The sequence below is a fragment of the Archocentrus centrarchus genome, chromosome 9 (assembly GCF_007364275.1).
Source record: "Archocentrus centrarchus isolate MPI-CPG fArcCen1 chromosome 9, fArcCen1, whole genome shotgun sequence".
In the NCBI taxonomy this organism is placed as follows: domain Eukaryota; kingdom Metazoa; phylum Chordata; class Actinopteri; order Cichliformes; family Cichlidae; genus Archocentrus; species Archocentrus centrarchus.
Window position 1 is genome coordinate 12,153,265 of NC_044354.1, and position 13,901 is coordinate 12,167,165.

General features: G+C 38.2%; 1 protein-coding gene across 2 annotated transcripts in view; it reads right to left on the reverse strand.

Annotated features, from left to right (window-relative positions):
* unc5ca (unc-5 netrin receptor Ca) overlaps nt 1-13,901 on the reverse strand; it is a 200,977-nt gene that overhangs the window by 20,143 nt on the left and 166,933 nt on the right. The window contains exons 8-9 of one of the 2 annotated variants that reach the window (XM_030737329.1): nt 12,715-12,771; nt 850-1,041 (exon numbers count right to left, since the gene is read on the reverse strand). In XM_030737329.1, coding sequence (XP_030593189.1) covers nt 850-1,041; nt 12,715-12,771 — 249 coding nt within the window. The remainder of the gene's footprint in view (nt 1-849; nt 1,042-12,714; nt 12,772-13,901) is intronic. The other variant, XM_030737330.1, reaches the window with a different exon arrangement.

The following is a 13,901-nucleotide window of genomic DNA, read 5'->3' on the forward strand; positions in this document are numbered from 1 at the left end:
AGTAGCCTTCAGAATCAGTTTAAAGTGAAGATAGCAGGGATATTTTGAAGTGAGGTTGTATGAAGAGCCTGACCAACACTGGATTTTTTGAAATTCTTCCTCTTTATCTTGCCTTCAGACAGCTCCGTCTAGAGAGGAACTAAAGTTCTCTTCAAAGCCACCAGACTCCTTTGACAAAATCTGCAGTTTTACATAGAAAATCATGGGAGTTACTGGTCTACCACTGCACTCATCATATATTCTTTGACGTCTGTGTTTTAACATGCAAGTTCAACTCCAAAAATCCAAAGAATACCAATACACCAGCTGAGAAAGGAAACTCAGCAAAATACTCTAAGTAAAGCATAAATGCCAACTGACAGAATGTTTTTTTTTTTTTAAAGTTGGCTAAAATATGTTGTTAGCTTCACTGGCCTTGTCTCTTTTTCTAAACTGAGGGTGTGCTGACTGCCATCTATTAAAGGTATTACACTGAATATGGATGGAAGTACCATACTTTAAAGGTTTCAAAGTGACCCTGATCCTGTCTCCAACCATCCCAAGGTAGCTGTTTTGTTGTCGTTCTAATATTCAAATAAATTTGCCATTGAGGCAGCTGCACAGGCTAAAGCATTTCACTGCAGTCAAATACCATTTCAAAGATAGTTTGAAAATGAAATAAATGTGCTGTACTGTCTTTATTGTAATTAGTGGCTTTTCTAATTGCAAGTATTCTTTTCTGTAGAAGGATGGCATTGCATCTGAGAAAGAAAGAAAACTGTTTATTTTATGATGGATACACATTAATATGTATAGATATAATCATTCTGTATATATTTTTTTGTATTTCCACTCTGTGACACTCATTACCTGATCTGGCTGTTTTGATATTAACAGACTGGAAGCCTCCATTTAGTGCCGACGTGTCAATGATGTCCGAGTCAAAGTCACGGTGCGTCTTGCGATAGACAAAAAGTGCCACGATGACAGAGATGACCAGACACATAATCACTGCGATCACAATGCCCACATAGAGTGCCACGTCATCTGTACTCGGGGCAGCTAGAGGGGTCACAGAGAGAGGGAGAGAGACACCATGTTAGACAGATATTGATAAAGCAAGACCCATTTACACTTGAAAAACCTTCTTAGGAGAAACAGAAGAAGTTAAGCGAACATAAACAGCTAAGCTAACACTTGTGGGGCAGCAGGGTGGTAACACAGAACAAAATACTTTTATGACCGTTATTCATAATCTGTGTTTGACAGTTTCACTTTTACCTCATAGAGTTCAGACTCAAAAGACAAGTACTATAGGTTTAATTTCAAATGAACCTTTTAAATAGCCCTCCAGCTTGTGTAATATGATCATTTGTCTAGACAGAAAGACAAAGACACCTATAAAAAAAAGGAAATTACCAAATCTTAAAATTTAATAAGGCTGTTAATTATTTTACGGGGGGGTCCTAACATCCTTTTTCAATTCTTTTGAGACTAAAACAATGGTGAAATTGTCATTCTTGAGGGTATCTTAAAGCGGAAGATGGAACTAAAATTTTAACTGATGGGCGAAAGGTATGTGACACACTTAAGGATGAAGAGGACAAGAAATGAAAAAAGGATGAAAGGAAACAAGAGCACCGGGGATAAGGATGTAATTGGAAGGAAAGGCAATCTGCGGACAGAATTCTGAAAAAGATCACACATATGCAGAGGATGAGTGAATAGAAATGAACTGAAAGGAGAGGAAGAGGTTGGCTGATAAAGTGAAAGGAGAGTGGAGAGGGATGAGAATGAAAGGAGGAGGAAAACAAAGAAGCACAGAAAATAATTGGAAATGAGGAGGAGAGGAGAGGAGAGGAGAGGAGAGGAGAGGAGAGGAGAGGAGAGGAGAGGAGAGGAGAGGAGAGGAGAGGAGAGGAGAGGAGAGGAGAGGAGAGGAGAGGAGGAGAGGAGAGAAGATAATAGCAAATGGGGCAAAGGAAGTAGGAATGCACTTGAACTTCAAAGCAGCAAAACAAACAAGCCTACATATTTAATATGAAAGTGCCTGTGAAACTTTTAGTGTACTCTTACTCTTAAAGAACTGCTCATAATCATGTCCTCTGTAGCTGGTGGGAGGGGATTTGTCTGCAGCTATTAAGAAAACAGAAAAGTATAGGAATCCTCCTTTTAATCCGCCCTTAAAGTTGAGAGGCAGATAACAGGCTTTTAGCTACAAACAGCCTGAGTCATGTGCTAAAGGATTTGCTGTTGTCGCATCAGAACAAGTTCATAAAGCATGAACTTGATTATGCATGAAAGAATCCTTTGATGAGGCACACAAACATTCACACTCACATATGCTAAAGCATGATACACATATTCATAGTAGAGAGGTCATTTGTGACGCTGTTAGTTGCTTAGTTACCACTTGAGGGAGCTATCAGCCATTTCTAGTGTCCCTAGAGGACTGAAAAGGAGGGCCAGGTTTTCCCCCTTTTTTTTTTTTTTTTTTTTTTTTTTTTTTTTTAAGTGAAGTCCGAGATAGAGATGAACAAAAAAAATGTGATCTTTCTGAAAACACCACAGTGTTAACTATGTCACAGGAAGACGTATTTCGCTAACATTCTGTCACCTAATGTCTTAAAACGCAGCATAAGGGAGAAAGATTAAAATTTTTATTCACCACAAACATACAGTACGTCATAATCACCTATTCTCATTGTGCAGATGCTTTCAATTTGGTGCATTTATAGTGCTAGAAAAGAAGCTATGGCTATCACAAGGGCGATTGGTTGAATTTAATTCAGGAATCAATTACCGAAGTTTGCTAATTCATCTCGATCCATAAGGAAGTGCCATTAATCAGTAGCATTTTCATTTTTGTAAATCAAGCCTTTTAGTCATTTTTAAGCTAAGCTTTCACTTCTCACATGAGAACATAAAAATGTTCACTTTGTCTTATACAACAGAAAACGGCATCATCGGTTGTGAGGCAAAATGTAAATATGCCACTTCTGGGCTGGTATTGTGGTGGCTATTTTTCTTTCTCCTGCCATTAATAGAGAAAACAACTCATCAGTTAACACAGACAACGCTCTGCAGATAAGTCAATACTGTCCTAGACTAAAGCATTGTCCCTACCTCCACCTGAACACTCTTACTGACTGAATGCTGCTGTCCAGATCGACTTTAGAAAGGCCATGCCTCATGTGTCACACAAACCACACTGTGGCAGAGGAAGGGAAACAGTCGTATAATTCGTGATTACAACCCCCGATCTGTGTTTAACGACGAGATTTATGGCACTGTGTGTGTTTGTTATAGCTGCCAAATATCTGCTCTTCAGATTTAGCTCAAACATGGAGCACCACCTTTAAATCTTCAAAGTCTACCTCAAATAGGCTTTGTGACATACAGTTACCAATTTTCCTTCTGATGCTGCCTGTTGAAAATTCCCAGATGCCCTAACTTTACTGCTGTGTAAAGATGCCCTGTTATCAAGGTCCTTGCAATTGCCAAAGGGGAATAGAATTGGATAATCCTCTTAAGTACCGATTCCCTGATCTTAATTATGATCATAATCATCCCCATCTATTTAAAGAAACTTTATCTTGTTTCTACTTTAACTTGAAGGTCTAGAACTTCACAGCACATGCAAAGTCAGGAAGCCCCAAGAAGTATCACTTCTCAACTTGGTCTTCCTTATCCCATTCTCCTACAGTGTTTTGGGACACTTTAACTAGGCTATAGCCCACTGTGTTCTCAAAATATATATCTATGTTTGAGCGCATCTGAGTGTGTATGCACTGACTGTAACTTGTTTTATCTCAGTGGACTTAAAAGCCTTTCTTCACTCTCTATCAGTTTATATCCCATCTCTCTTACATCTTTCTCTCCCTCAGTAACTCACACCTCTCTCTGACTCCCTCTGTTTCCATCTGTTTGATTTGTAGATGAATGAAACAACATGTCCCATTAGAGCTTCCACCTGCCTGAGTAACCTACATACAACTGCTCGATACCCAATGCTTTTTTTTTTTTTTTTTTAATTTCTTGCCTTTTTTTTTGTCCTAGATTCACTTGCAGGCAACCATCACAATATGACAAACTTGTATTGATAAATGGTGCTTAGTGAGAATCATACAAAGAAAAAAGGGGGGGAAAGGATATTTAAAAGACTGCAAATATATCTTATAAAAGAGTTAAATAATAAAATATATATTCTCTGCCATGTTCTCTACCAGTGATAATGACAATTTTAGAAACATGAAAAAACGCACAAATGCACAGAAGCTCTTCTTGAGCACTCAAGTTGTCCAAACTCTGTGTCCATTTCTTTAGTCTTTCATTCTGATTGTGGTTTCACATAAAATGCAAAGTAAAGTTACACTGTGTAAATGTCAGTAGATTGCAGTCAGCTTAATTCCATGTTCTTATCCCAATTAAGGAGGGGTAAGAATCCTAGCTACAGTGGCTGCTGTAGGACAAACATGTTTTATTCAGCCAAAAAATATCAAAAATCTTAAATTTAGACTGTACCCCATAATGACCACCCCTGGCCAGTGTGTTTCTACTACTGTTTGTGTAAAAAAGAAATTTTTGCACACACTATATTTGAACATATTTGAATAATATCAACACTTAGGAAATAAAAAAACAGATATGGTCAATTAATTAATTTGTGGTATTTTACACGCTGAGTCACTGCAAAAACTCTGGCCACCATTCATCTGTAATGAGTGTACTTAAACAGCAAAATGCCTCCGTACCTGATTCGCCACAGAGTTTTTCCCTATCTGTGTAGGGTCTCAGTCAACTGTTTACCTCAGCTGTCAAGAGTCCAATACAAGTCGATGAGTCAGTGAAGCTCAATTCTGACCGATAACAGCGATGCTGAGCTGAGTTGCTGAGAATATCCTGAACTTTTCTGTCAGTAAGCGCTGCTGTTTTTGCCTCTCTTAGCGTTCATGAAACTGTCTTTGAAGTGGATGTAATGTTGTTGGAATCTGAATAAACTCTAATTACATTCTCACACTGTATGAAACTGTTTATCAGAGGGCAAGTGTGGTTTTTAGGACATTCGCGCCTAACATTAGCTAGCATAGCGTTCGCTTATAACCAGCTGATGCTGTTGTTTAACCAGCTCGTTGTCAGCTGTCTGAAGACAGGAGGGTCTCATGACCAATATGCTGACAATAAGTAACTGTAAAAATATCCAAAATAAGTAAGCACGTTTGTGCACATTTTAATGTGTTAGAGCCCCGACTTCAGTTCAGGAGATGAGGCTTGAGGTGAAGAGGAATAGGATGACATTTTCTTAAGATGCCAGTGGTGTTGTCTCTTTCCTTCGCATTTTCACTTATTTGGTGAAGGGGACCCCCCTTCACCCTTTTTCTTTAACATGACCTCAAAAATGACTGATTGCACCTTTAATTCTGATGTTCTTTTGTTGTCTGACTAACGTACATAATAGGCTATACATTTCCGACATGATTAAGAATGAAAAAGGAACTGGACATGGGTGTGCATTTCTGACCAAACTCAGATGAATGAATCACGTCTTTGGATGTTTGTGTGTATCCAAGCATAATCTGTGATTCCAGAATAAAAAAAACATGTAGTGACAAAATGGGAAAAGAAGTGCAGTTTTCCTGATAGATGCACACCCATGTTCATTTTTATGGGCCACAATAAAGACATAAAAATATGCACACATACACACATCTAACTCATGAGCTTTTCCTCCCTTACCTGATCCCCCCCCCCCCCGTACCTGACAAGCAGTTTCATGTTCAATACAATCACCAGCACGGCCAGTTAAATTGGATTTAGATTAAAAGTATGTACCTTTCAGTAGGCAGACCAGAAAGGAATTAAATAATGAATAAATCACCTGGGAAGGAAAACAAACATTTAAACACCCCATCTGTGACGCTCTGGGAAGTGCTACCTGACAGCCTCTCTATAGAAGACAAAATGTTCTAAAGGTCAGGAAGCATAGACATGCACGCACTAATAATAATATATAGGCCACACACACACACACATCAGATATGCATGCAAGCACTTAAAGATTAAACAGTGGTGAGTGAGTGTTTGCGTTACACAGGTTTTGGAGGCATACAGTTGAGCTGTGGAGATCTAACTCACTTTTGGGGACAAACAGCGAGTCTTCACACTCTAAACCATGAAATTTGAAACCATGAAAGTATAAACACTTGGTCTAAGGGTGAGGATGAAATTTAGGCAAGGGTTTGATGTGGTTAGAGTGATGACAGTCTCCAGGAAATGACTGTAAGTCTTTGTAATTTCCCCTACACATCTGTGCACTTGAGTGTGTTTTGTTTCTTTCAGTAAAGAAGTAAAGAATTGGAATTTAAAGATTATTAATGTGTATAATTGAACATATTTTGGCCATTTTTTGACAAAAAGTGATCTAAAGATGCAATTTTGTGACAGATTTTTGATTGTTAATTATTCAGTGGACCTTGGTATTTGGTATTAGAGATTCAGATGGAAAATTGTACCAAAGAATGACACAAAATCCAGATTATTTTGCTCTTTTAGTGATTAGACACTGCAGTATTTTAGTTAGACCTTACTTAAACAAAATTGAACATTGTATTTATGCCATGCTTAAGTATGCAATGTCAAATGTTCTTTGGCTGCACACCCACCCCAAAAAAGTAAAGTTACATTCTTACTTGCATTATCATGTCACTTTAAATGACAAAGCAGCAAGCAATTTTTGTGTTATTGTTTGTCATGTCTTTCGCCAGGTGTTCAAAATTTTAACTACACACTGTTGACCGCAACTGACATGTTTATTAAGTGAATGCAAGAACATAAAAAGATGTCTTTCCAACCCCATAAGGAAATGAGTACTGATATTTTACTAAGCTTAAAAAAAGCTGTGCTTATGTCGATGCTGCTTGGTGAGTTTCAGACCCCTTGGTCATTTTTTATTGGCAAAACCACAATCACTTAAAACCCCAGATTTTATGTATCACCTTTGAAATGCTTATCAGTGTAAAAATACAATTAAAAGGTCACCTCTCAAACACCGATGCCACCAGAATCGAACATAATTTATTAAGCCTTAATGTATGAATGCTCTCTTTATCATAATGTATTTGTACCTGCATTGCCATGACAGTATACATGACCAAACAGTGATTATACATCATTACCTGTAATTTGTCAAAGGTCTTTTTAAACACATCAACTCTCCTTATTTGTAATTGGTAACAAATACTACAAAAATTAAACACTTAAATCTATGCACCATTTGAGTCAGTCCTTTGAACCTCATCATTTTGACTACAAAGTGCAGCAATATTGATGGAACATTGTTCACATAAAATCAAAGCAGTGTGGAACAGCTTTTAACACTTCTGCTCTCAAATTGTGCCCTGGCCTGAAAATCTACACAGTTACAGCAATCTGACAGCAGAAGAGTTATTATCATTATGAAAATTCACTGAATGCAAATTGGGAAAAAGCTCTGAATGTCATTTGTCAAAAGACTGAAACAGTGGCGCTGGTATAGCTACATATTATACAGAGACATTCATTCAAGATTTTTAGTAGATGCACCTATGGTATCAATTTGAAAATCTTAGGTCATAACTTTCTTGAGCTTTTCCACAAACGTGAGCTCTGACTTTGACCTTGACACTGAGATTCAAAGTCCTCTGAGATTTTTAGTAGATGGAGGTATGGTATTAATTTAAAAATCCTACGTCACCGCATTCTCGAGTTATTGCGTTCAGAAAGTTGGGTGTCCATGCCGCCTGCCTGCCTGCCCGGTGGGGTGACAACAATACCCCATCAGCCTTTTCCAGGTTGAAGGGTAATGATTTTGCCAGTACTACTATTTTGTTTTGGGGAACACAGTCTGAGCAACTCAGTAAATTATAGTGTGCATGTTTGTGTGTGGACTGAACGATGCTGATTGCTAATGTGGGTCAGTAATAAAAGGTATCATAACTGCTGGAGCCGAATTTACTTTATCTTTGGGATTTAGTGACATATAGTTGGCACCGTATTTGTGTGCTTACATGTAAATAAACCTGAAGACTGAGGAATCTGCAGTAATTATACACACTCAGTCTCGCATCCAGTTGATAACAGACACGGGTTAGCTGAACAGAAGCCCCGGCTCACCTTCGCTCAGCACGGATCACTGTCTATCAATTGGCTCAGCTTTTTGTCATTCTCGGAGTCTGTCCAATCTGCCACGCAGAGGATTTAAAGAAGGGGGAAACAAGGATAACTCAGATTAACTCGTCTCTATCTTCTCTGTGATCTGCATCCAAAGCAGAACTGTGGACAATCACTACTTGAAACTCATTCAACTGCCTTTTTGATCTTGCTTGGCACGAGCATGCGGACACCAACCCCAACTCCTGGCAGATGCATCTGTTCTAAGTAACTGTTAGGGGTGAATAAAAGAGAAGGAGTAAGACACATTTAGAAATGGCTGCTATGTTTCTATGTTTTAGAAGGGTTGGGGGGAAAAAAACCTTTCATGGTTAAAAGTGTCAAGAAATAAAATATAGAATCACTCGAAAGGCAATAAAGCCAGAAGGTGTAATTCTACTGTATGACTAGAACAAACTGTGCATAGAAAGTCATTAGATCTCATGCATTCTTTAACCCCGTAACACAGTGTAATTACTGATATTTAATGAAATGTAACTGAATGGGACATTATGACCTCTCTCAGTGTATCCTGGCTACAATTATGAATAATAAAATACCACCAATCTCTATTCACATAACAGCTAAATCACATTTTCACAAAACAAACAAGGTACAATACAAATGCATAATGAAGCAGTTACAATTATGATAATTGTGCTGACATTTGCTTTTTGAGTTTTTCAGCCTTTATTCATGAACAATCATGTGCTAACAGCTGATCAGCCATCAGCTGTCCTCCCTTGTGAAGCAGTCAACAGGGATTGCAATGCAACCGTACAGGGAAAACAAGGGATTTCATTGTGATACTTATTATAGGTGTGACTGACCCACAGATGTTGTTAAGATGAGTTTATGTGGGAGGACCACAGACAGGTAGAAGATGGCATTGTCTTGGAATTCTTGTTGGCATTGAGGTTGAATTTCCATAACTCTATAGTACAGTAGTTTACACATTTGCCAAACATGCAAAAGCTCCCAGGTTCGATCCCGGGAGGAGCCGCAAATTATTTTGTGGTTACATCAAGAAGGGCTCCAGTGTAAAAATCTGCCAAATCAAACATACAGAGCTACCCGCTGTGGTGACTCCTTGCTAATAAGGGAACGGGCGAAAGTTGATTGAAGTTTATTGAAAAGAGAAATCTCAGCACCTATTCATTTAGACAAGGTATAAACGGTTGGGGCATAAGGCATGGGTGTGCACAGAACCTGAAACAAAGATGTTGACATACATGTCTGTCTTTTTTCATGTGAGATTTAAAGAGACTCTTTAATGGACACTGTGTTATTTAATACTACTTAATATGGTGTTCCAACTCACCAAATAAAAAATAGTTGGTCACCAGATTAGTGATTAGTGGGTCTCAAAGCCACTTATGAAGCCTCCCCATTGCTTATGTTACTGACTGCATTTCTGAATGAAACACAGTAAAAATCTATTAAATGAGGCATGCCTGCTTTTGTTTAATTTTTAGCTCTCTGTATCTTTATCTATCTAGGACTAGACATCTAACAAAACACAGAAGGATAAAACTGTTTCAGCAGAGCCTGAACGAGAGTCATTAGAACGCATAACAGAAACTCATAGATCTTTCTGAAGATAAAACGAGAGCCCCTGCAATGAGAATAAGCACAGTAATAACAAGTGGCAGAGGTCCTCTTGCCTCGTGCACCTCTCAATTTCTGTCTACTTCATTATCTTGTAATAAATTCTGTCGTTATGTAAGTAACAGCAAGTGAGATGGAAAGAAATGGTGGAGGAAAATCAAAAGCAGAGTAGGATAGCAAGTAAAACTGATGTATATATTTATTAAATCCTGTCATTCATTATTTATCCTTTTCATTACTCATTAAGAAGCATCCATACCCTCTTAAAATAGTACTACCGTTGTCAGGTAATCTTGTGCCTTCCTGTAAATGATACTTCAAGGAGATTCAGAGGGTTGATTCAGTAGAACTGATTGAAAATTTCAGCTGGTTCAGTGTCCATAGCTGATGCACATTGAGCTCTATGAGAGCAAATAAGCTTGTAAACACAAAGTAAGTGTTCAGAACGAAGGCAAATTGCCTACTTTGGCAATGATTCAATGCTGGCTGGCTACTCTCCAAATGGCCACTGCTGCAACAAACTCACAAATTGTGAATCAAGTAAACTGATGCTGAATCGATTCACTGCAATAAGACAAAACGATAGAAAGAATCAAGTTAATTAAAGGAAACTGTCGCCATTAGGGCGCACTCATTCTCAAGAGGTAACTCCTGCAATGGTGGGAGGCTGGTTACGCTTCACTAGATGTCCAATACAAAACGAACAACATGTAAATATATGCAAAATAATAGCATAAAACCATGTATCCACACATAACCCATAAACTTAAGGATATGATATTAACGTTCTTTTTTGTATGACATATCTAACCAACCGGTTCAAGTAAAATTGTACTACAGTGGTAACTCAAGTCCACCTATAGCTATAACTGCTTATTAGATGCTGATTATGCTAAACTAGTAAATCACAGGGGTGAAATATTAAAAATCAACACCAGTACAGTTTTGCAGCCTTCGCTTGTGGTTTAATGGATGGAAACACACACACACACACACACACACACACACACACGCACACACACACACACACACACACACAAAACGATAAGAAATGTTGAGGATTAAACTGTGTGTACCAGGGTTATAATAGTTTTGGATTTTACATTATAGTTTAGTTTTAGTTAGTTTTTACTTTTTTTTTCTTTAATTCAGTTAGTTTTAATTAGTTTTCAGAGTGGTTTTTCTCATTTTTATTAGTTTTTATTTTTGGTTTCATGCTTAGTTTTAGTTAGTTTCAGTTAGTTTCAGTATTAGTTTTAGTATTTTCATACCTAATCAGGTGCAAGATTCAAGGCGCAAAAGTGACTATTGTGTAATGAAAACTTGACAAAAGATACCGTTTAAAGAAACCTATTCAACAGCCAACTGTTCACAAGACATGCTAAATGTGTAATAATTAGGACACACATGAACATCAACAGGGAGAAACAAAGAAAAACATGAACTCCCAAACTCAATAAATTCTACAATAAACTCCACAATAAACTTCAGCATCAGTGCAGTAGAATAACAGCACCTACATGTGGTGTTTGACGAAAACAAACTCTTTGAAGGAGTCAAAGCTCAAATCCAGCTGCATCCTGATGTTCTCACCACCTGATGCTGCTTCTGTTTTGGAGCTAGCTTGGTTAGATGCTCGCTAATTAAACTTGCAGGGTCTTTGCAGCCTCTGTACATAACCTACGGAAGTTGCCGACCTCATGTCCACATTTATGCTTGTGTAGCTGGATTGTGTGTTAATTACCTTGTGGTCGTGTGCAGGTGTTTTATGTGCAGAGCAGGCTGGGACTTCTTTTTTGGTCCTCGCTCTTTGTGCTCAGTTTTTTGGCTGCAAACATATTTGTCCCTGTTTTTTTTTTCACTTTCTTCATTCCTTCACGTCTATTTCCATAGTTTCAGCAGTCTCCTACCAGGAATTTGCTGACAGTTGTGAGTCCTTATATTGATACTTTGATTATTATTCCTGATTGTTATTCTCTCACTGATAAAGTAGCCGGAAACGCACAAGGGCGCAGTTTAGTCACAACGTTCTGGGCTGCGTGGACCCGACAAGTAGTCCCGTTTCTCAGAGGTGCAGGCCAGGTTACCTGGTAGGATCAGAGCGGTTTCTGTAGCCGCTGTGCGCTTCTCAGGTGGACTTTGATGTTGCTGGTTTTTCCTGACTGAGAAGTGTTCCGCACATTTTTCATCATCCACAACAAGACTTTCGATTCTATCTGTGCTCTTGTACTCAAAGAACCTCCATACGGGACTCTGCCGCTTTCTCGGCAGACCGCAGCCATTACTTTGCGGACCAGCGCGGTGAGCGCACGCACATGCGCACTCACACAGTTGTCCTGTGGCGCTCCCAGCTTAAACTCGAAGAGCGGAAAAAATGATTTCATATCAATCCACAAGGCTTAAAAAAAAAAAAAAAAAACAAGTAAATGAAAGTCAGTTTATCAATAATTTCAGTTAGTTTTAGTTAGTTTTGTAAACTCACAATTCAGTTTTAATTAGTTATCGTTTTTTCCTTTTAATTATAGTTTTTATTTATTTCAGTTAACGACAATGTTTTTTCAATTTCAGTTTTCGTTATTTCGTTCGTTTTCGTTAACTATAATAACCCTGGTGTGTACATGTCTGTATAGGGGCAAGTACACAGCGAACCAAAGACACCACCACTATTAGTCTATGGACAGAATTACATTTCAGAACTGGTAACGCTGCTGCCTGTAGACTTTGCTGTGCTTTCAGACTTGTTTGATTAGCATAGCAAGATGATTATACATCAAGACAACAGATGTAAGACAACACCAAAGCTCTTATCTGGTAATATAAAATGACATGAAACAATAAAACACAAAGCATGAACAAAGGTCAATGCTCAATCAAAGAAAGACTGAGATAAGAAAGACAAAAGGAAAACGGATGATGATAAAACAGAAAACATCAACTTACATGGAATTCCCAATTCACTCTTTTCTTTGGGCTCAGTGGACTTCTGAAACAATGAACCTTGGGATGGGAAAAGAAAGGGATGGTGGAATGATGATTGAAGGGAAAAGAAAAAAAAAATAAGTCAAACAAAATGGGACACACATGACAGGGCACAGACCTTGACTAGATCTTTCTTTCTCTCTTTCTTTCTAATGAACATTTGAAAGCAAACATATAAAGTAGGTAAAATCATATTAAGTATCCAAAAATGGAAGAAAACCTTTTTTTCCTGGCACTGTTCAGAGTGGCAGCCTGATCAGGCAGCTCCTGTAGTTGTTTTTGATTTTCTTTTAATGACTTTATCATACAATAGTTGATTTTTGTTGCTCATTGTGCTTAATGCAAAGGTGCAATTGCTACTTTTTGTTTTTCCAAGTCTTGTGAAGTCATGTTTTGCAAGTCTACTTTGTGGTTTTTCTTGGCAACAAGGAATCTTCACCAGCCGACTGTACTGACAGTCCTGCCGTTCTCCAGTCTGGTAATCCTGGAGGAGCGAGAGAGGAAATGATGAGGTTTAAGAGCTGAAGCTAAGTGGGTAGCTAAGAGAAGAAAATATAAACTGTATGCTCCAGCTATTATCAGGGGTTATGAGTGGTCCTTAGATAGGATGGATGAGCTGTGAGTGTAGATTAAGACCCAGAGGGCATAGTCTGAATGTAGTATGATGTGACTCATTGAAGCGTTGCTACGCTCACTTTCCGGACCACAGTGTGACTGTACATGGTTTTGGGATTTTTTTTTTTTCTTTTTAGATGGACATGTACATTAATATGAGCAGCAAGAAGAAATGGGGAAAGATTGCACTACTTCTGAAAATTGGTGTAATCCCAGCCATGGTAATATGAAGGACCATTTCTGTGGCCTCAATATTAAATTGCCACCTGTGGAAGCTGTCAATCTTACTGTTCTTGCAGAGAAAATTTTCTCTCTGCATTGAATTCACTTAGGATGGATTATAATTGGGTGAGCAGCGGTGCTTTTTGTCTGACACCTGTTTCAGCTTCGCTGCCACAAGGAAAGATGGTCCGCTTATTGCAATATATGTAGGTTTTGATTTACTGGGCTCTTCACTAGTGTGCATTTAGTGTTTTATTTAGCTCCTTCTTTTGATTTTTTTTTTTTTTTACTTTCTAGGCTATTTTGTTTTG